Source organism: Pavona decussata, unplaced genomic scaffold (genome assembly GCF_977016875.1).
Source record: "Pavona decussata unplaced genomic scaffold, jaPavDecu1.1 SCAFFOLD_6, whole genome shotgun sequence".
NCBI lineage: Eukaryota > Metazoa > Cnidaria > Anthozoa > Scleractinia > Agariciidae > Pavona > Pavona decussata.
In genome coordinates, this window is record NW_028145430.1 from 3,976,151 (window position 1) to 3,999,764 (window position 23,614).

At 37.8% G+C, this 23,614-nt stretch overlaps 2 protein-coding genes and 1 long non-coding RNA gene across 4 annotated transcripts; all 3 read right to left on the reverse strand.

The window, feature by feature from the left end:
* Positions 1–179: 179 nt before the first annotated feature.
* LOC146489262 (histamine H2 receptor-like) lies at positions 180–4,896 on the reverse strand. Of its 2 annotated transcripts, none has more exons than XM_085107548.1 (2): positions 3,233–4,896; positions 180–1,319 (listed from the first exon to the last, which is right to left on the reverse strand). In XM_085107548.1, exon 2 carries the CDS (start codon positions 1,316–1,318, stop codon positions 191–193), a length of 1,128 nt encoding a protein of 375 aa, XP_084963674.1. In that variant the 5' UTR covers position 1,319; positions 3,233–4,896; the 3' UTR covers positions 180–190. The 2 variants fall into 2 exon arrangements, with proteins under 2 accessions (XP_084963674.1, XP_084963669.1); XM_085107543.1 differs by having other exon boundaries at positions 180–2,761.
* A 3,860-nt stretch (positions 4,897–8,756) lies between these two features.
* LOC146489263 (uncharacterized) lies at positions 8,757–22,998 on the reverse strand. Its single transcript, XM_085107570.1, has 10 exons — positions 22,605–22,998; positions 21,193–21,385; positions 17,267–17,303; positions 13,895–14,036; positions 12,048–12,192; positions 11,461–11,506; positions 11,061–11,160; positions 10,270–10,303; positions 9,634–9,673; positions 8,757–9,060 (listed from the first exon to the last, which is right to left on the reverse strand). The coding sequence occupies exons 1-10, from the start codon at positions 22,721–22,723 to the stop codon at positions 8,984–8,986; spliced, it is 933 nt and encodes a 310-aa protein (XP_084963696.1). The 5' UTR covers positions 22,724–22,998; the 3' UTR covers positions 8,757–8,983.
* Positions 12,306–13,886, reverse strand: LOC146489264 (uncharacterized). Its single transcript, XR_014864204.1, has 2 exons — positions 13,312–13,886; positions 12,306–12,467 (listed from the first exon to the last, which is right to left on the reverse strand). It is a non-coding gene; the product is annotated as an uncharacterized LOC146489264 (long non-coding RNA).
* Positions 22,999–23,614: the final 616 nt, after the last annotated feature.

Consider the following 23,614-nt stretch of genomic DNA (forward strand, 5'->3'; position numbering starts at 1 on the left):
AAAGGTAGCTAAAGTCCGCACTAGTGGGAAAATTATTTTTAAGTACTTTTATTTGCACTGCAAATGTTGCCGTTAAGGCTCTGCACGTTTGTTATCCAAGTGTTTCTCAATAACTCTGTTGGCTGATATTTATAAACCTCAATAATTCATTTATATTGATTATATTGTGAGGTATTGATCATGCTTGTCTTCAAGAAGATTGCGAGGTGCTCCCATTGAGCTCGATTTCTTCTGTAGGAAGACGTTCAGTCTCCCCATCATTTGGTGATGAGATATGGAAAGAAGATCCGCCACTGGAGCTGTTGACTGCTGAAATCATAGGCTGTAGGTGATTCCGGTGCCTTTGATTGCTTTTCCTACGAATCGCGCCAGCTTTAATAGAAGAAACTGCTGTTCTGAAGCTCTGCCCAGCGCTTCGCGCCTTCTTTTCCACTTCGCGGCACGGACACAGTAAGGCTGCAAACGCTCTGTGAAAATGCGGGAACTTGTGCGCATACACCACAGGATTGGCAACAGAGTTGCTGTATTGCAGAAATTTGACAACGCAAATAGCTTGCCACGTTGGCATAATCTGTGGCTCTATGTAAGAGATCAAGGAGAGTGTGAAGAAAGGAAGCCATCCAATCATGAACAAGGCGATCATTATGATCACTGTCTTGGCAACACGGACCTCTTTACGAAGACTCCTTTTAAGTCTGTAAGAGTTCTGTATCCTGTTTTTGCGAAGGGATATCACCACAGCTGCTTGTGTGACGCAGAGAATAAACAGTGGAACAAAGAAAAAAAGTATTATGACAGTCACGTTGTACGCCCTTGGTGCAGATTTCATTCCTGGTTTGGAACACACGGCAACTGGAATCGCCAACATCCAAATCAGGACCAAGATCAACACATAACGTTTACTGGTGTAGATACGATGGCTCAGGGGCCATGCAATCGCGCAAAGTCTGTCCCAGCTCAAAGCGACAAGATGCAATATTGAACCAACACCGCCCAGAATATCAAATATTACCCAGACATCATGCAGTAGTTCGAACCATGTCTCCTGCTGATGACTTACAAACAAAACAACAATCCACCAAGGAACAGAGATTATTCCAACAAAACAATCAGTAGCAGCTAATGAGACAATGAAGTAGTTTGTATGAGTTCTTAGGAAAGTGTTCTTTCCGAAGGATATGATTACAAGGCCATTACCGAAAAGAGTGGCCAAGGCAACAACAGAATACGCAACTCCCCATGTAACAAGAACAGGGTAATTCATCCTCAAGTAACCTTGACTTTCATTTTGAAGGGAAGTTGAGCAGTTTTTGAGCATCCTAAAAAAGAGAAAGTTACTGTGTAAGAAAAACATTCGGTTTGATTCGGCTGTAGTCTGTACACGCGATTCCAGTAAAATTACTCATCTCCATCGAAAATCAGTAATATGAGAATATTTTAAATCGATAAATGATGATGATGATGATAGCAAAAAAAGAATGTATTACTTTCTATGCGCAAATTAAAAAGTGTGAACAAATTCGCATTAAAATATAGATGTCTTCTATTCAGACATTTTTATCAAATTGTGTATTCAAGCAATATTTTTATCTCTTCCGTTTAAGTTAAACCGGTCAAAGAGATAAAGAGCTAAAATGAATGTTTTGAACATTGTCAATGGAGATTGAATGACTGGATAAAGTCTGCATTTCACAAACATGTTCCGACTGAAGCTTGGCTCCCGTCAGCAGAGGAGAGTATCCTGCCACTGCGGTGGCGCGCCAGTAGAAAGCCCGTCTTAACAACCAATATAGTTAGTTACTCAGATTTAATAGACGACTGGAAACTGAACATTTATCACCCTTCAGTTTTTCACCTCCTAAATTTATGTAAATCTTAAACTGGACGCTATCAGACCAAGAACAGTGATTCCGTAAAATGGCCTTCTTTGATTTTGCTTTGCTTTTATTTTGAGGTTTAAAGTTCCTGCAACCACCAGCTAGAAGTTAGAAGGGAAGGACGCTCTTACCACTGCACAGAATTTTGCTGAACAGATGCAAACTGAGAAAAAAGAAATATTTCGATTTTTAAGTCCACGAACAAATATTTCATTTTACAAGAATGCATGATTAGGTTTCAGCTGTAACAAAGTGGAACAAGCTATCGTTTCTGTGATCTTTTTTTTTTTATTTATTTATTTTTATCAGATCAATATTGTTTCACGATGGAAGAGTTGTATTGACTGGACGGAAATGAGAGACAAAAATGCTTTAAAACAGCGTGTTGGCTATGCGTTGTTATTCTTAAACACATTGTAACACTGCCCAAATATGGTCCGTAGTCAACAGATCCTGCGATATACATATCGTGTGCCAGGAGAAAAAAATGGTGAAATAAATATCGCCTCCAGCTTTTCTGCAGTGAAACTGTGCTTTGTTATCAGTGTGTTGAATAATAATGCTCAATCTTGCGGAATATCCCCTTATTTCTACGGCCTCGTCGGCTAAGTATCAGGTGATATTCCGTGGGATTTCGCAGGATAACTGTTAATTGTACGTAATGTGCATAAAGTAATCCATATAACAGAAACGTACAGCCTGTAAAGCGAAAGAAGTTTTTGCTTCTAAACATGACAGTCCTAAGAAAGTCAGTTTTTAATCTCATTTCTCTCACCAGTCACATGCGTAGTCGGATGACGTACTTTTACACTTGCCTATTTCGAATGGAAGACAAAACAGCTCGGGCCTGGTCGCCAGACAGCTGAATGAGAGATTGGAATGGACTAAAAGAAAAAAAACTATGAAGCCAACAATTTGAGTAGATAAATTTTAATCACAACTTAAGCCACAAATTGTAACCCGAAGTTTTATCCCACAATTCTTATTCCCCAAGGTTTTATCCGCATCCATGAGTTTTATTCCCCTTTTTCGTCTTTCGGTTTTTTAATTCTACGATTTTTAGTTCCCAAGTTCCATAACTCCTGACTTGGTTTTTATTATGACGAGTAAAACTGAGGGTACTGATTTCAATTGAATATCATTCGAGAGAAACTCGGTGTAAATTTTTATCAAGACGTAACATAATAAATTTTAGGATCTTGACTAGGAATTCATTAATCTCACACGTTATACACCAGCTTAAAAGAAACCATTTCCGAAATGATGAACCAGGACGTTCGTGTTACTTTTATGGTAAGAGAATTTAAGCACTGAACAACCTAAATTTTAATCATGACGAATGGAATTATTTTTACCTTTTTTCGAACCATTCGGGATGCGAAGTATGTTGCTTTAGTCCGTTGATGTGTGTTCTGTCAGGCTCTTAATGACGAAGAAAAAAAAGAGAAAATAGCTCTTCATTAACCGATAAAGGCGGTGAGTAATCGGAAGCATGAAAGGCTATGACGGCTAGAGGAAATGATGCAGACCCACGATCTAAGGAACTGAACGATCCGTGTTTTGACAGTTTTTACAGGTGCAAGAATTTGCATATTTATTGCAGGAAAAATTCTTTGTTCGTTAATTCCACATACAATACCACCTCCTTTATCAGGTTTACCTAAATGAATATAGACATACAATTCAAAGACACAAAATTTCCCTGAAAGATCCGTTGTACGTCGATGAAATCGGATTAGGGACGACTTACAGACGAGATGGCGGCTAACATGAATGATCTCTGAGCTCATTAGCCTAAAACAGCTGAGTAGTTTTGGAAAATTCATGTTTCTGATATTTACCTCCTGTAGTTTGATTTCCTTTCATTACTTTTCAGTAAGTAAAAAAAAACAACAAATGACCATTGCGTGCCATCTTCTCATCTATTTAATGACGTTGTGTCAATTTTGTGCTAAAGTAGCCACGTTGTAACCAAGAAAAAGGAAGAATGTTCCCACTTAAGCATAATCGAACATAATAATTGATTTCCTTCTATTTGAGTGGATTAATCGCTGCTTGAAGATGATCATAAAACTGGAATAAAGCCCTGCCGGGACAGTTTTTAATCTTTGTAAAGCTGTTCTTTGGCATTGTGTGGAATTTAAACTAATTTTTTTGCAACAAAACATTTTTATAAACGTGCTAGATTTTTCTAAAACAAGTTTACTTTACTAAATTAAGATTTCATCAAATCCATTTATTAATTCTGCATATGAAAGGATCTGACAGCTTAACAAGTGCAAGTCCCATTTTAATACACTGTCAGCTTTAGAAATCAGATTTGGTTTCGTTTCAGATGTGGTGTAAAATGAGATGAAATTTTGAAATATATGGAAAATGTTCATACACATTTTCCTAAATCACTGTTAACTTAAAAAGAAGTCAATAGATGAAGGGACTAAACAGTAAAGGAAAAACAAAAGACAATCACAGCATATATTTCTCGTTTCAGGCTATATTGTTACAATTTTCCTGCTTAGTAAATAACCTGAGAATCAATAACCTGGGGTGAGTTGCATAAAATTTAACAGCGAGCGTTACTGCTTACGCCAGACGTTCAGCCCAGTCACAATCAGTATTTTAACGTCTGACGACAGCATTTATGCCCGCCGTTAAGTTTTATGCCACTCGTCCCTAGTACTCTGGCCAACTCCGCCAATGATCCTTGATCGATACAAGTATTCCTTCACGTAAAGAAAATTTTATGGCTACAGGCGAAAACAGAAATGGAAGTATTTTGCATACTGACATGCTATGAGCCTGAATGGTGCCTCTTACAGTATTGCTTCACTTTTCTAGAGGCTGTGTGTTTTGGAAGTTTATTTACACAGGTGGGCGTCAGAATGAGCATCCTACAGTCACTTACATTGAGCTAGGCACACACCAACAACGAATTGAATTCGAAATTGTTATTGTTAAACAAGTAAACACCTTGAAGCCAATTGAGTGGTAGGACAAGAGCGCGTGAATCATCAGATTGCTAAAGATATAGTTTGGGCGGAAATAAACACACTTTCAGTCGAATTTAGGCCAAGTAAAAGGTTTTTCATGACTTTTAGGAAAACAGAAAAAAGTGTTTCCTGTAAATTCTCAATCCATGCCCAGTAAATCTGTGCACCTATTAAATATGTGTCGAACGCACACGCTAGAGGCTACTATTAACTGGAATGTTTGATCGATCTAGATTGAGCATTTTAAACAATTTTAATAAGACAAAACAGACAATTTATATTAGTGCCGGCCACTCAATCAAGCAAGGGATCTCTCACCCCTGTCACCGCCGTTTTTCCTCCTTCGTTTTCTCTAAGTCGATCATGAAGTTAAGAAATAGGTTCACAACTCATTTAAAAATCGTTGTTCTGTAGCAGCTTATATTCTGCAAAATTGCTGTGAGTTGTCATGGTGTTAGTAGTCATCAGTCTTGGTTTGAAATGATAGCTCATAACTCGCGATTGTGTCACATAGGTGAGGATCGTTTCGTTTCGACCGCTATGCTGTGGAACAAACGATAAAATTTGACCCATCGTGTCATAACTTTTTCTTTTGTGGCTTTCTTCATAGATGAATAATTTCAAACTTCAAGTTGTTTCTCGGAGATTTAAGAATTACTTTTAAGAAGTAAATAATTTTGTTAACCCTCACTATTCAAAAATATGAATTACAAGAAGTGATTCACTATACATTTTATGATAGCAGTAAAGCAGCATGAACACAAAGTCTTTAAACAATATCAACGGGTCTTTAAAATTATGATAAATCAGATGTAAACTTGTTTGGTCAAGAAAAGCGTCTTTTACCTAAGGACGGGCAAGCAAAATCATGCTGAATTTATTTTTTAAAATGTCGATACTCTTGGAGAACCCACAGAATGGACTGGGTACTAGAAACTGACTCAAAACAGAGGACAAAGCCCTCTTCCAACTTCATTCCGGCGGAACAACGATTTTTTTTTCATTTCATTGCAATATTATTCGAGATTTCAGTACTCGCTATCGTAGTTTCTCGCGGGAGTGATGATTCGCGCGCGATAGAAATCTCGAACTCGTTATGTAATATAAATTTTGCGATTGGCAAAAGCCATTGAGTCACAAAACTTACCGCAAATAATTGCTAGGAAAGGAAAAAAACTTAAAAATCCTGAAAAGAAGCGATGTTGAATTTCATACGGCAAATTACCGAAGGCGACAAACTTCGTGGTGATGCAACTTGAATAAACATTGCCAGAATACCTTTGGAGTTTTTAACAGTTATCACGTTATGATATTGCCACGTTGGGCCATGGGCAATAGGAAACATGGGTTTCTACTAAGCAAATTATAATATTACATTTATCTCAAATACAGTTGAACTACTCACAATGGAATAGTCTTTAGTCTTTTCTGGTCGTTTCTCTCCATTTATTTCTTGTAGAATAGCCCTGATTAACAAGTAACAACGCGCCGTTTGACTCAGAACAAATTTAGCCTGTATAAAGGCTGGTTTCCATATGATCGCGAATCGCAGATCGCAATAAGGTCTGCGATCGTCTACGATCCTGCGATCGTGATCGCAGAAGATAGAACCATGTTCTATCTAAAGGCTGGTTTCCATATGATCGCGGATCGCAGATCGCAATAAGGTCTGCGATCATATGGAAACTACTTCTGCGATCGTCTGCGATCCTGCGATCGTCTGCGATCAATTGCGATTGTTTACGATCTGCGATCTGTGATCTGCGATCAGTCTACGATCGTCCGCGATCATATGGAAACCAGCCTTTAGATAGAACATGGTTCTATCTTGTGCGATCGTCTGCGATCACGATCGCAGGATCGCAGACGATCGCAGAAGTAGTTTCCATATGATCGCAGACGATCACAGACCTTATTGCGATCTGCGATCCGCGATCATATGGAAAGTGCGTCCTATTGAAATCCCAGGCGCGGTCGCTTAGCGCGAGAGTACGGTTACCAAGACTGAACGAATGCATGCTGGCGATATAAGAATGTTATGGCAATTCTACAAGAAATAAATGGGGAGAAACGACCAGAAAAGACAAAAGACTACTTCATTGTGAGTAATTCAACTTAATTTAAGATAAATGTGATCTTTATTTAGTCGAAACCCATGTTTCCTATAGTCCATGGTTGGGCATGGAATTTGGGACAAGCCTTATTCGGTGCAATCCTCTTGGCATACTGCGCTACTGTAAAGTAATGCCATTAGTCCAGTCCCAAATAAATTGATGGCGAATGTTATGATCAAAAGCGCACTGAAGGATATACCAGAAGTGGACGAAGAATGGAGAGAGGAGAAGCAGAAAGCAATTTTTCAAGAGACTGTTTAATGGACTTTATTTTTAGGCATAAAAAGTTGCACAGTTTTTTTTTTTTTTTTTTTCTCTTCTCTTCCTTTTTTCTCCATTCTTCTCTCTTTTACATAAGTCTTACATAACCTTATCGGGACCACAAAACCCGTGATCCGGTTTCAGTTGCATGGTCTCAGGAGTGGATTGGTTGCCTAGGGGCAAGGCTAAGTGCAGGTGGGTGACTCGCAGATGGGGGAGAAAGGCAAATGGGTGGGGAGGGATGAGTACAGTTGTCGTTTTGGGCCCTGTGAAGTTATTGGGCGAGCACATTTTTGCAAATCCAGACAGATACTCTACGTGGATTTCAATCCCGTTAATAGTGTTCAATGCTGTACTGTGGTTACATTTGAAAAAAGACAACTGAAAGAAAATGCCCGATCGATTTCAAGGATTAAACATTTCCATCAGTTTGCAACCTCTAACTATGTGATACATACCAAATTCTTCCACAAAAATTAACAGAATACTGCTACATAGCAACAGAACGGGAATGCCGTTCAAGCGATGATCCTTGGGAACTCATCCTATCGATATGACCTGGAGTTTGCCGGCACTCCCGTTGATATTAACAACCACTTAAAGATCCTAGGAATATGTTTAGATAACAAATTATCTTTTAAAGAACATATAAGTATCATGCTGAAGAAAGTATATTCTAAGATAGGCGCACTTCGCCGCCTTAAGCGCTTAGTACCGGCAAACACTATGTTGCTTCTTTATAAGAGCTTTGTATTATCACATTTTGAATACTGCAACTCTTTACTTATGGGTATAGGTAAAACACTTAACAAGAAACTGGAAGATGCGAACTATTATGGTCTACGAACTATAATGAACATGGGGAAAAGTACTGATTATGAATCAATTCTTAGGATGGCAGACATGAATACATTGGAACATAGACGCATAGAACAATCTTTGATGATATTTTTTAAATGTTTCAAGAAGAATGGTCCAGGCTATGTAGCCAATTTATTCAAATCCCGAGTTACACCATATAATCTTAGAAGCAATGGTCTAAATGTTGTACAAACTTCATACAATAGTAGATTCCTTCAAGGCTCATATGCGTACATGATCTCACACATCTGGAACCAGTTGCCATCTGCTGTAAAAAACGCACCTAATGCATCATCCTTTCGGAGACTTTTAACTAAGTTAAATTTTAACGGCTGTCAATGCAGCAATTGCCTCTGACCCGATTTATTTTTATTTATTTATATTTAGATGTTACTTTTTAATTTAATTAGTAGTTATTATCTTTTTTTTATACTGTCAAACACTTATATCATGAGCCTGTGGCTCGGGGGACTGGGAGACCACCCCCTGTGTATTTGACACTAAATAAATTACTTACTACTTACTTACTTACTTACTTACTGTTGCTGTATCTATGATTTTAGTATCGTGGTAAAGGAATCGATCTGGTTAAGCGCAAATTGTCGTTTAACGAAAGAACAAGAGGTACGACGACAAATGATCGTTGACATACATGAGATTTTTTTAATCTATTTATTTGTATTTGTGTTGTGTTTTCCTAGAAAACATATATAGCTAATTACTTAAAAACATTCTTTGAAAAACAATAGTATTTTCGTTACACAGCTAAACCTCTCCATAAATCGGACGCGCGTTTTTATGTCAACAGGGTCCAGATTGAAAAGGTTGTACTGTATCACAGCAACTACTAAAACAAAATCTCAACTCATTGCGTTGTTTGTTACGGTGCAGGATTTCCAGCAGTAATCCCTCCTTCAATGCCACACTCATTATCGCCTCGGCGGATGTAGAAATATCCTGTCGATTTAAACAAATTGGAAAACTTAAGGCTCTGTTTCTGATAGACAGGGCCTTATATGTACAGTAAGCCTTATCTGGGACAACAATTCCAAAATAATCTGGACGGATAAACTTTCGGGAAAAAGAAATGCCCGAAAAATTTTCCGTCTTGACAAAAACCCAGTTCCAACATTTTCGTTTTTGTTACTGACGAAAATGCGCACTTCAGGCATTTTACAACAATCCAGACATCCATTCTTCAGACTGAATAACGAGATATCATGCCCTCCTCGCTGGTTTTATTTTTTTTTCTGTTTTTGCTTAAAGCGTGCCCTGTAGCTTGTTGTGTTCAAACGTCCCAAATGTGCTAAAAGCAACTTACAACTTTTTAAATCGAAGGAGGTTAGCGACTGAGGTAAGCGACTGATTTTGGCGACAAAGATCTCCATGACCAAAACTCACCGGTAGGCATGTGTCCATATTTTGATGGCCTTAGTACTTTAACAAATTAAATGTGAACTGGAATGACTAACACGGTTGCCAAAACAAGCCCCGGCCACAGTGACCTGACCGCAGGGTCGAATAACTTACCATCCATGCCCCAGGATGTACCCCACGAATTGGCACAGATCTATTAAAATTAAAAACAAATACAAAGAGATCAACCACGATTCACTTCAGCAACTGAAACAATAAGATGTTTCACTTTTACAAAGTAATTTATTGTGATTATGTGTACTTCTGTTATCTTCAAACCAAGACGAGAGACAAACACAAACATCAGGTTTGAAAACAGAGTATGGCAAATGACCTATGTTGTTCTGAAATGGGGTCAGGAATTGGAAAGCAAAATTTCCCAAGAGTACCACTACCCCAGGGACAGTCTGCGAGAAGAGGGGTGACTGTAGACAGATACCTTATGTCTTGTAATGGATTTCACTTCTTCGGGGATGAAATTGACTGTAGAAATGAACGTTTCACTTCTATCTCAGAAGCTTCTCCAACAAATGATATTAGTAAGTCACACGGCTTGTTTGCTACGCGGATCACGTGACAAAAGAAGATGGAAGACCGCTGGAAAGCTTACATGTTAGTGTGACAGTAGTAACACAAATACATTTAGTGAGGAGTGTCCACAGTATAACAAGGTTATCCACCCGAGAAAAAGGAGCCGCGCTTCATCGTAACAAGTTAAGACATGCATAAAACAACAGCCACAATTCATACCCAATAGTCAATGCCTTGTGAAGACTGACCCCATCTACAAATGACAAAACGATAAGCAAAATAAAAACTAAGCAATTATTCTATAAAGACATTTAAACGCTTAAAAAACACAATAATAATAGGGCATGTCGTAAAGTTATATAAGAATTGCTATAGTTAAAAGGATACGTAAAACACTAACCGCCATAAATACACGTACCAGAAAATAACTAAACTTCCGTATTTCCTCGGATGAGCGCCTGGAGCGCTTAATTCCCAATTTGCTTGCTTGCCGATTATTTTATTTATTTATTTATTTATTTATTTATTTATTTATTTTTTGTCTTTTTTTTTGTTTAGGCGGGGGATAGGGGGGGGGGGCTTCCAACATAAAACACCTGGCTTGAATTTCAGACGACAAAGATGAAGCACATACAATTGCCTCTTAGCTCGCACACGATTTGAACTTCTATCCCTGGCAGTGGATTGATGGTTACGTATAGTTTTCAAGGGAAGGGCATTTTGGCTGTAAAGGGTAAATCTTCAACTGCTTTTATAGGTTCCTACAACGATGGCTGCTCAAGTGCATTCTGTCAGATCAATCATGTATATCAACGTCTTCTGAAACTACTGACTAAAAATTGAACACAAACGAAAGAAAGCAAGAAAAAAGCTTCACACAAGGCTGACCTGTGGTTAATATTTCAAGGGTTCCGTAGTTGTGAAATGTACTTTAAAGAATCTTAAATAAAATAGCATTAAAAACAGGAAAAAAAAAACAGAACAGTAATAATTCCGAAACAGAAACAAACCCCAGCATCTTGATGGCATGACCACCAACCGCTTTTCCACTGGTATGAGTGTACACACCACTGTGATAGGAGTAAAAATCCTGGTACACTGTGAAAGACGCTGAAAAAAAGTTGTGATGATAATTATACCAGCTGGCCACGGAATAACAAAGATGGGTACCGCATTAAGAAACCGGGAAATAAGACTAAAACACTGAGTTATTAATTAATACAAAATGATACCTTCACACTTTTGATATTATCCATTTGACTCTTTCTTTTATCTTTGATCATTGACACAGAAAGTTCTGCTTATTAATTAGCTTGTGACATTTAATTCTAGAATTTCTGACTAGAAGCTTAAGTGAAGTACAGAATTCAAAAAAGTACATAAAATAACCAGTTGTAACCAATCACATACCTTCAACAGGTCCATTGGTCATTATTTCAGTCTGGATTACTTCCACCTGAACACATTACATGCAATATTTGTAATGTCAATGAGTGGTGTGCAGTTGGGCATTGGTTAAAATAATAACAAATAAAAAAGAGCAGAGACAGGCATTCCTCCTCATTCAGGTGATTCCTTTGTATCGCATTTCACTTCTTCACTGCTTATAAAATCTTGTGCCAATAGCATCAGCACAAGTATGTGCTCATATGCCATCATCTGCTATCACATAGAACATTGTTGGTTTGCTTTCAGGCAAGGTCAGCATGGAAGCATTATGTTTGTTTTCAGCTGCACACTGGTGCACACCCATTTTTTCCCATGACTTTTAGCACTACACAGTAGTGACATGAATTCATACCACTTCATTTAGTTTGGGATGTCAGTAGCACAACATCTGGACCTAACATGTTACTAAATATTTTTTATCATGATAGTTATAATTTTACCAAATGTTGCACAAAGGGAGTAACATAATTGCCACATTATTTGTTAGTGACAGAGAGGAGCAGGCATACATGCAGTAGAAAAAGCAAAAAGCTTAATTAATAACTTACAGATGGTGCCACTGCATGTGGGTCATATGCATTATAAAACCTGGGAACTCCATAACCACTTGGACACTGTGAGATGTAAGTACCATTAAATTTGCATTGTGAAGCTCTTGCTGTGTAGTCACCATAGCATTGTACAGTAAGAAGACTGAAGTTAAATCACAAACACAAGCAAATTTAAGTGGTATACTCAAATCCATAACTTTAAGTATACTTGCAGCCACAATTTTCACCAATACAATTTGCAGTACTATTTTGACATCTATAAATATCAGCCAGTCCAGTGCATGGTTTTTAAACTGACAGTTAAAAACTGGGACATAGTCTTACATTGCACAGCAAACTACATTCAGTTACCACTTTAAAAGCATATAATCAGACACTGCGCAGTTGAACCGAATTTTTTAAATTACAGTGAAACCTCTATTAAGCGGACCCCCAATTAAGCGGACACCCTCTATTAAGCGGACACTAAGCCGGGTCCCGAAATTAACGTCTTATATTTCCCTTTATAACGAACCCCCATTCAGTGGACACCTCTATTAAGCGGACACGGACACTAAAATAAATTGCATTTGGCTAATTTCTATTGTTAAAAACCTCTATTAAGCAGACACCGGACTGAATTGACAATAGATAAGTATAGTATTGGATTACGTCCTTGAAAATACAGTAGTCGGTTAAAAAAGACAAATCAATTGGTGGTTTTCACCTCACACATCGTCACGCAAGTAAAAAAAATAAAATCCTCAACCATTCAATAGATAAAGTCAAGAAATTTATACGTTGTAAAAGAGTGATACATAAACAACATGTGAAAGCCACGGGGCTGTGCGATATCTCATAATCGAGTTATTCGAGAAAATGTACCACGGAAAATTACAGAGTTTGGTATGGGACACCATGTTGGTGGACACCAACATAGCCACCAACATTACTTTAAGAAATAACTAATTTGTACAAACACTGAAAGAGCCCATAATTGTACCGCGCGTTTTATCGTTACTGTTTTGCTGTTATGTTTTTGGATTTAAAACAGTAATTAAAATTGGTAATGAAAGGTATTGAACTTGAACTCTGGATAGCTTCCTTAATGAAATGGAACATTATCACAGTACAGAGTAGCCGTTGAATGTTAATAGTTAACAAACATTGCGCAATTTTTACAAACCTCTATTTAGTGGGCACCCTCTATTAAGCGGACTCTTGGGAAGGTCCCGAAGGTGTCCGCTTAATAGACGTTTCACTGTATTTTGCATTAAGTCACAATGAAAATGAAAAAAAAGGTACATACAAAAATGGCACCTGATTACAGAGCTAGTCATTGGTCCCAGTAAGGAAAAAACATCCGCACATTAGTTAATCTTAAAAAGACCTAGAGGACACAGTGCAGCACTAACATTTATCTATCACTGCTATTGAGCCAATTGCTTGGTTACCTATTTATGCAATCTTTTTGCATGATTTACTCAAATGTTCACACGCAATATTTTGGTACAAAAGTTTATTTAGCAATAAAAACAACAATTTTATCATAAGAGTATCTTCATAAATTTTGAAGATATTGGTAATTTGAAGCTAAGAAGAGGTATTTTAAGAGTTGATTCTATTAGGCTCACAGCTAATACATAAAAAGCATTTGCTTAGCTCAACTTATAAAGAGCATTATAAACTATCACCTAACCATGACAATACAACAAACTTAGAATTCTACTAATATTGTTTTTCAAAGATAATTCTATTTTTTTTTTCTCCAAATTGGGGTGCAGCTTTAATCTGACTGTGGGTATATAATAAATTTTTTTATACAAGTTTTTTATGGTAAAATTGCTATAGGTCAGGAAACTCACCCAACTTGAGTCATGTACTGCCATGCTTTTATTGGCCAACCACCTGCACAGCCATTGTTTGCTGTGTCACAGTCAACAAGCTGTTGTGCCGACAATACCACATCAATGCCCTTATGAATGGCAAACCTGTCAGACAGTGCTTCTGCAAAACAAATTATTAAAATTTCAAAACATAATTGTAAAATGGAATAAATGTGATGGAATATTTTAAGCCTGGTGAATAAATGAGAAATTATGATGAATTATTCAGCAAGTGACACAGGCATACAAAGCATACACAGGCAAAAAAATCCAAGTGCTCCTATCAGGAGTCAAACCTAAGACCTTCTGATTACTAGTTCGGATGCTCTGTAGACCACTGAGCTACAGGGTGGGGGAACCTCCCGCCTCCCATACCTTTGCCTGATCCCGCCTCCCGCCCTTTTTCGCGTTTCTCCCATCCCCGAGTAAATTAGAAGGCTTCAAAACCCGTATTAGTCATAAAGCTGTACCAGGACGTACCATTCTCAGGCCTTTCATTATTCATTTTTTTACTATATATATTTTGATTAACGTTAACAAAATTGATAGATTTTGTAGTCTGAGTAAATGAAGTTTTGACTAACATAAAGACTTTTGTTCTTGAGCCATCGTAGCTTGATCAGAAATAAAGTACAAGCGGCGGTGATAAACATAATAAACTTGCGCATTTTATGTAGCCTGCGTACAGACGCCTCGTATTTCTTCCTACGCCGTTTTTCGACGTAGGAAGAAATACGAGGCGTCTGCACGCAGGCTAATTTTATGTAACCTGACGTTTCATATGCTACGTCAAGCTAAAATGCGTAAGTTTATTATGTTTATCACCGCTGTTTGTATTTAATTATTGACTAACATGTTCGTCTTGTTTGACGGTTTAACCATTCTTTCAGTGACAACAGTCTCAGTCCATCGTGCAGTGTAATAGTTGTTGCATTTCTTAATTATTCATTTGTTGGGATCATGTAATTCAAATGGGGAAGTAGGACATGGCGAGCTGGCAGCCAAACGGCCCAGTTTAGAGTTCGGTATGCCTGCCTAATCGCCTTATTGCGGATCCATCACATTTAGTTGATACACTAATAATTATAATCTTGATATCTTTCTCGATATCCTTACTCCCTAAAACTGCATGAAAAAATTGCTTTTAGTTCGGAAAAAAGGCAAAATGAAACTTTAGGACCTACTTTGATCCAAGGTTTAAATCTCTGGGTTACTGGTTGTGAATTCTAAGCTCGCTGCTACTGCTCTGTGGAAAGAATTACTGCATTAAATGCAAAAAGCGTCCAAAATTAGGCCAGACAAACTGTTCATCAAAAAAAGTCTTCATCAATGTGCCGAGGAGGCTGCACTGTTCTTCCCTACTCGTAATCCTACTCCTCTTTTCTATAAAGTCGTTCCTGGTTGCTTCCCATGCTGTTTGGCTGTCTATTGTAATAGGAATCGATTTCGCCTTGTCTAAAAAGAAAAACGGTGTCGTAAAACGAACCACTCCGCACTCTCTGCGTGCTCATTGAAACAGCATTCCGTTCGCAAATTCCCATACACCATGCAGCAAAATCTTTAGTACAGTCTGATTGACGGTCATTGGGAGCTAACTCCCAAGAAGGTTGTCCATGCCCCAGATTTATCACTAACACTGAAAAATACTAAGAACTAATAAAATGGTCTTTGACGACATTGAATCTCTGATACTACATTTACAAGACGCGTACTTGCTCGCCTTGCTCACCTCTTTTGAGACTTCTAAAAACTTGCGCGGCACTCACATTATGTGTACACATGCCACACTTGACATTTCATGAGCTATGATATGACGTGACACCATGAAAGGGTTTACAATTTCACCGGAAGTAACCCTGATTATCGCCTGAGCACGAATTTTCGTGTGCCCTTGGATATAAAATATTGTGTAAAGCCTCGGAGGACGCTAAATGGAAGACAAATAACATTGTACAACATTGTTGAGTTCTTTTTTTGATAGTATTCTAACGCATTAATAAGTAAAGAAATTCACCGTTTTGTATTGCTCTCCCGCTTCCCGTCCTCTTAGAACTCCCGCCTCCCACCCTTTCCTCTCCCCCCTCCCGTACCCCTCCCGCCCCCTATTCTCCCGGGCTCCCGCCCCCCTGTTCCCCACCCACTACAGGAGACTCGTGGGAGCTAAGTCCATTAAACTGCATGGATGGGTTCATGGGACAAACATCCTGCATACTGCTAGGATTGCGCAAGTATATGCCAACTAGTTTAATTGCCTTAGCTCCCACGAGTCTCCTGTAGCTTAGTGGTAGAGCATCCAAACAAGTAATTGGAAGGTCTTAGGTTCGACTCCTGATAGGAGCACTCAGATTTTTTTCCAAGTATGCCTGTGTCACTTACTGAATAAATACATCATTCTCATAATTGTAAAATGTAGTTAATGAATTATTACACTCTAGAAATCTAGAAATCAGATCCTAATCATAATTCCATAGTTTCTTACAAGATTCTACTAAAATGGCATAGCAGCATCCTATACATGTACGATATCTTACTTGACCAAACAGCCAAGACCTTACAGAGGATCAAATTAAACATGTACGTGGTCCCACAGGATACACACTGTGCACGTGGGTGTTTAGTTATTAAGTCTGAACAGTGTGACTATTACATGTACATGTACACTGTATTTGAGGCTCAATGGTTTTGCAGCTTGTCAGTCAACTTTAGTTAGTGTTTTATATAACAACAAGATGTATAAAATATTTTTATTAGTGGCTCAGCAGCTCAATGGTTCATTAACCAATTAAGTGGTTTATAGAACAAGGAAGATATCATATATTTTATAGTGGCTTATAGCACAAGGTTCGTCATTCAACTTATGGCTTATACAATTATATGAATTGCTTAATTACTGGTTCCGCCTTAGCTTGTCATCTTAGGATATTGTTTAACTTGAACAGTTCTTTCCTAAAAATATATACTGAGCCAGCTCAAGAACACAGGGTCACTTTTTAAACAAGTAATTTATTTGTTTAAAAAGTGACCCTAGGCCTGTGTTCCATATTTAGTTTATATCCCAGGACGATAACTGAATGGAACAAACTTCCAGAAGAAACTGTTTCCAGGCAATCTCTCTGTATTTTTAAAAGTAAACTAATTTAATTTAATTCTTATCGGTAGATTAACTTTTATTGTTATTAATTTTTGTATATTTTAGCATAGCTTTTATGATTTATTATTATTCTAGAGTTGGCGTGATGATGTCCCATACGATTTTGCCGACATAATGATATTTAGATTTAGATTTAGATATCCATTATTTGATTGGCTCAGATGTGTGCCTTGTCCTTAAATAGTAATAAAATTATTTACCTGAAGCACCAAAGGCCCAGCAACTTCCACACGCACCCTACATGTATGTTAAAAAACAACAACTCAGTCTCATATCTGATACCTGACAAAAGTGTTTGGTTGTCCTTCTTAATACCTTAAACATTTACCATAAATTCACTCAAAAGTTACAACTTCTTTTATCCCATATGAAAGTAAACTCTTACTCAACATCCCATTCCAAGTCAAAATGTATATTGTTTTCCCCATTAACTTCCTGGGTCCATATAAGGTCAATGAGCTTTTTCCAATAGTTATTTTGAATTCAAACATTTTATTTGACTGTGAAAATAATTAATTTCCAACTTAACTTGTCTGAAAAAGTTACTCTAGTGAAAAATATTACCAGTAGGGAGATAAGTATGACCCTCCCCCTGATATGATGACCAGTTTTCAAATCTCATTAACATTAAGGAAAAGTCAACATCTGTCTTGTAGCTCCTCCCCCCTGCCCCCAGCAGATGGTTCTGAAGCAAAAATATAAATGTCTTATTTTCAATTTAATGTTGGATAAAATAAAATTATGCAATTAGTAATGATATTAAATTGTCTGGTGAAACTTTACATTTAAAATAAACATATTTATTTTTATTAATTCTTGTTTTCATTTTAATCATTTTATTCATTGCCAGTACAATAATATAATAATAATAACTGAGGAGACCTAATTAATATAAGCTTCACAGTTTCCTTTAGGTCTCCTCGCCATTGTTACATCTATTTTTTTTCCATTTGTTTTTAGTATACATTGTATTTGTGGTGTGGCAAAAAATAAATAAATAAATAAATAAATACAATAATTACATGTACATGCATAAAAGAATCTTATGATCTATTCGAGGAGGGCATGGAGTAAACTGCTGGAAAAGTAACTAGTCGGACTTGTAAAATCAAAGAAGTTCCCTAACTGGGTCAGCGAGAAAACTGATAAATTAAGGGAGAGAAACAAAGCAAAGTGGGAGTATAACAACAAACATTATTACTAAGGAAACCAAAGAAAGGTGCAGAGCACTGAATTTCAAACTAAACAAAGCTAATATATTAACAAGATGAAATTAAACACTTGGAAGGGAAGTTGGAAGAGCTCAAACGGGAGTCCGAGACTAGCCAACACGAGGTCGTTTGGAGGGTAGTAAAGAAACTACATGTATCAGGGAAGAGAACTCCAAATGCCTCGGTAAAGGTCAAGAAATCAGATGATACAAGGATCGCAAACACCCAGGAACTACTGTCTGAATGGCGACAATATTTTTCTAAACTCCAGAACAACCAGTCAGAATATGCTGCCATTAAACCATCCCCTGCAGAGGTTGACCTTCCTATCGACACCGGCAGTATCACCAAGAGTGAAAGGCAAAAGCAATCAAACAGATCAAAGCAGGAAAGGCTCCAGGATGTGACCCATCAATAACATATTAGGGGTCCTAATGCATGGAAGTGAACCAGTTGTGGAAGCTCTTCATCAAAATGCAATGCAAATTTACCCGCAAAATCCCTCCATTGCAGTGGATAATTAGGAATATAATTTTAACACTCCCCAAGAAAGAGAGCCTCTATGAAATGACCAACTATAGGGGCATAATCCTAATGTCCACCACTGCCAAGGTTTATAATAGAATATTGCTGAGCAGAATAAGACCCTTCGTTGATCCAACCCTCAGGCATAACCAAGCAGGCTTCCGTACTAGAAGAAGCTGTACACAACAAGTATTCATCCTCAGACGCTTAATGGAAGGGGCAGATGATCAGAGAGGGGCAGAGTATGATTGTATGATGATGTATTTACATGTACAGTGTATATAATGTTAGCTAGAAAGACAATCATGCAAACAGGATTTAATTAAAAGCTAATACCTGGCCTGTGCTTGAAGCTTGAAATGGTCATTTCAACTCATTTTTCACATAACTGGAATACAGCTTATAATTATCACCCAACTTTTAATTCACATACTTTTCACAGCGTCTGTGCACTTCACATACATGTGAAATTCAATGAGAGATTGACAAAATGTTTTCACATGAATTTTCACATCCTTGACACATGTGAAACAGCATGTGAATTTGGGAAAAGGTTTTCACATAATTTTTCACATGGTTTAAAATTTCACATATTATATTTCACTGCATTTTTCACAGTGTAAAATATTTCACATGTGTTTCACACGATCTTCACATGTTTTTCACATAGTTCACTCTAGTAGTGACTGTTTGTTACCTTCATTGACTTGAGTTTTACCAACATGCGAGGCAGCGAGGCGTGCGAGGCACCATGCGAGGCGTGCGAGGCATGCGAGGCAGACGTGCGAGGCATGAACAAAACATGCGAGGCATGAACAACCCCAACATAAACTGCTAACCGTTAAGCTAACCGGGGAGCTATTTAAGCTAACCTGCGTGCTATTTAGGCTAACCGGAGTGCTCTTTAGGCTAACCGGAGTGTTTTTTAGGCTAACCTGAGTGCCTCACACGTCTGCCTCGCATGCCGCGCACGCCTCGCTGCCTCGCACTTTGTAAGGACCCCATTGACTTCAAGAAGGCTTTTGACTCTATTACCTGCAATCCAATGTTCAAGGTCCTGAGACATTATGGAATTCCGGAGACACTCATAGAGGCTGTTTCGCAAGAAAACCAAGACGATCCGTTTCTGAAGAATACTCGCAAACCGTATAATTATAACAGTGTTTTGTTCGATTTCTATGGCGAGTTTTCTTAATCTTTCTTGATCGGGATAACCATAAAAATGTGTAACGGGTGAGCAGTCAAATACAGTAAACGTGTCCAATACAGATCTCAGGTAAAAACTAAATTACTTAATTAAAGTTGAGCTAAACATACTAGTTTAATAATTAATAATTGTAGCGGTCTCGCTCAAGTTAGAAATGAAAGTCTCGCTCCCGGGTTGTCACACGCGCAGTCGAGAATACCAAGCCAAATTAGGTTACGATTCTTTCTTTATTGTTCCTTCGTATTCCTATTCTTGTGGCCTCAGGGCACTTATCGAAGCGGTCAACTGAAATGATTACATTAAGAAATTACCTAAATATTCGTTTCTTTTATAGCTAAAAATGATCACAATCCAAGCGCACGTGATATTGAAATGAACTAAATAAAACAGTCAAGATCTAGTGAACCTAATGGAACAGAAACAACTTACGACCTACATAACAATGTAATCTTAAACATAAGTAAATTGTCGCTTACCAACGTTCGCGGGTCTTAATTTCTTCGGAGAATTTCGCTCTAACTTGTCTTCTAGATCTTGATCTCAAGGGGTCTTAGTTTGAACTGAAACGCGAGCTATGGGCTATGCCTATCTATAATGCAGTAATCACGGCGGTAACATAAATCAAACCACAAAATATTTCGCGACGTATTTGATTCCAACGGAAGCGGTTACAATAATTAATAGCTCTTTATGAGCATCTGTTCTTGTAAACTTTACAACAAAGCTCTTACTCTCTCAGACTTTGCCAACCAATGCAAATAGAAATTAAATACCAACTAGAAAAATTCCGAAATTGTTAAACATTATTTAGAAGCTTTTATAATGATGAAAATGCTGTTAAATAAATTTAGTCAGTATTGATAATCAGACCGTTTATTGTGCATGTTGTAAGGTGCAATTCGTCTGATTCCCTTTTTCCAAATATCTTGTTGTAATTATGCTCTTTCTGTAACTTATATCAGTGTAATTGAATAAATAAAATTACAAAAAAAATTGTAGAAAACCGCAAACCACTAAATAAAATACAAGCATGTACATGTAATTCTTGTGAATATATCGAACGAGAAAAGGTGGTGAAGTTAGTAAGCATTAGCAACGTAGCATCGCACGCGCTAATGCACATGGTAAATAAAATACAGTATTATATGGAAAAAAAATTTTAAAAAAATTAATAGCTCCTTACCTGATCTCGTATTGGATGAATACAACCAGGCCACTTCACACGAGCATCAAAGCTGTCTGGAATTTCACTGGCAACATTGTTTTTAACAAGCTTTGGAGGAGAATCTTTGGGCCAAGCACCATAACTTCCAAGCATCTGTTTGGCATCTGCCCAGTTCATTCCAGCAAACTGCTTATAAACAGTTGCCTTCCACCTACATGGAAAACGTTCACTTAGCAACAGCCAGGGTTCGAAACAGGCTTACCCTGCTTGCCATTGTGTCCACCCTATTCGAGTGATGCGCAAGTTGGCTAGAATCATGATATTATTACTGTTTTGATCTCACATTCTGCCTTCAAAAGGGAGTACATCCTACTCTCTGCCATCGGTATTATCATCACATAACTTGCCCCTAACATGCAGTATCACACATGACACCCTGACACCCACAATAGCTTTTTAATTGTGTTTGAGAAACTAACTATAGTCAGTGGTTACCAATAGCATGCAACCAACTGCCTTCAAAAGAGTTGGAGAGGCTAGGTTTTGGTGGACGCCAATCACAGAAAAGCTGTTGAATTATTTTGGATATTTCTGACAAGATTTCAATGTAACAGAACAGAGGAATTGGCAGTTTTACCAACTAATAGGACACAACACTTCAATAAAATAGATATAATTGATTTCCAAGCCAGTTCAAGCTACAATGTAAAAGAAAAGGTATTTTTGAATCAAAGATTTCAAATTTCACTGCACGTGACTGCTGAATTCCTGCTACCTCGAACGCATCACTGATTTTGCAAATTATGTGCAGTTTTAATTCAACAACATGCTATCCTCTAAACAATGCCCTTTCATTTAGTTAAATTGGCTTAGAAATCAACTTTTACAACCAGTCGGTGAATAAAACTGTCAATTTTGGGGGTTTTGTTACTTTGCAATCAGAATTCTCAGAAATTTCAATGGCTTTTCTTTGATTGACATCCACCAAAACACAACTTTATCCAACTCTTATGCAGGTGATAGTTTGAGTGTACACTGTAATTATTATTACGTTGTGGTGAAGAAAAAAAGGTGAAGAAATGAGCATGGACACCTGAAGCCGTTGAACTGCTTCTCAAATACATCAAAGAGTACAAGACAAAGTAACAATCTAATGGCATCAACTTGGTGGTAGAGATGGCCCTAGGGAAATCCCTACACATATAAAGGAGGGCTATCTTTTGACCGTTCTAGAATGAAACCCTTCTAGGAGTAGCCTGCGAGCAAGCTCTCTTGCTCGCAGGCTATTCTAGGAGGGTTTAATACCCTCCCTCCACAGGCCCTTACTTGCATGCATGCCTGTGTAATCTGAGTATACAGTGTAGAACTGCCATATGGATTTAGGAGTAAACTTGGCTTAAGACTTATAAAGCAAAATGAACCAGTCATACCCGACATTCAAGGTATTGATCTCTTCTACCATCTCCGGAATGGACACACGCGACTCTTCATGTTTGCCTTGAATGTTACAAACAAACGCTAGCAAGAGATAAACAACAATATCGTCCATTCTGCCTGAGTGTGTTGCTGCTGCTGCTGCTGCTGAATCGATCACGAGATGCTTGGGTAAGCAAAATTCCTCAGCAGCGCTGAGTCACGAGATTTCATTATCGGATTAATGAGCTTATATTACCGAAATTGGAAGGCGTGAGACGGAAGTTATTTTAATTTGCATGAATATCACGGTCCTGTATCTACAAATCGTAAACAGAAGTCCAACAAAGACAAGGAATGCGTTGCCCAAACTAAGCATGATATTTCGACTGAATTGGAAGACGATATATGACATGTTGGTTTGCGGCCTAAACAATTGAAAACGCAACAGTATCTTGTCACGGTACATCAAGAATCTTCCCGGCGTTGCCCCGCTGACCAAAAAGCCTGAAGACTCTGGGTACGAGATTGGAGCCGTACATGAACAGTCCTTCAAATCAAATCTGACCGCTGGTCATAGAGGAGACGGGCTCTTTTAAAACTCAACACAGATGCATGCCGGTTTTTTTTTTTTTTTTTTTTTTTCAGTTCATGCCAGGCCTTGGTTTTCGTAACGGTCAGCTTTCGTAATTTACGGCTCCGTCTTATTTTTCTTGTTTACCCATTTTATTGAAGATGAGTCGGTCATGAAAGAAGCAGTGTTATTTTTCCTTATTTTTTACTGATTTTACTGCGATAAACTTACCAAATGTTCAGGGCCCGGTTGTTCAAAAGCCGATTAATAATAATAATAATAATAATAATAATAATAATAATAATAACAGCATTTATTTAAACACGATTAAAAGTTCAGCAACGCTGATGTGGTCGTGTACAATCAATAAAATTAAACTTCCTAAACTAATCACAATAAAACTAATATAAGAATTCTACGTATTTACAATATTTGTGGCTGAAAAGTACTCTT

Coding starts and splice junctions, on each gene's coding strand:
- LOC146489262 (XM_085107543.1), bottom strand. CDS start 1,354: ATGTTTTTCTTACACAGTAACTTTCTCTTTTTTAGGATGCTCAAAAAC.
- LOC146489263 (XM_085107570.1), bottom strand. CDS start 22,723: ATGGACGATATTGTTGTTTATCTCTTGCTAGCGTTTGTTTGTAACATT. Junction 21,386..22,604: donor ATCAATACCTTGAATGTCGG/GTATGACTGGTT, acceptor TTTTCCATGTAG/GTGGAAGGCAACTGTTTATA. Junction 11,507..12,047: donor CACATGCAGTGGCACCATCT/GTAAGTTATTAA, acceptor TAATGTGTTCAG/GTGGAAGTAATCCAGACTGA.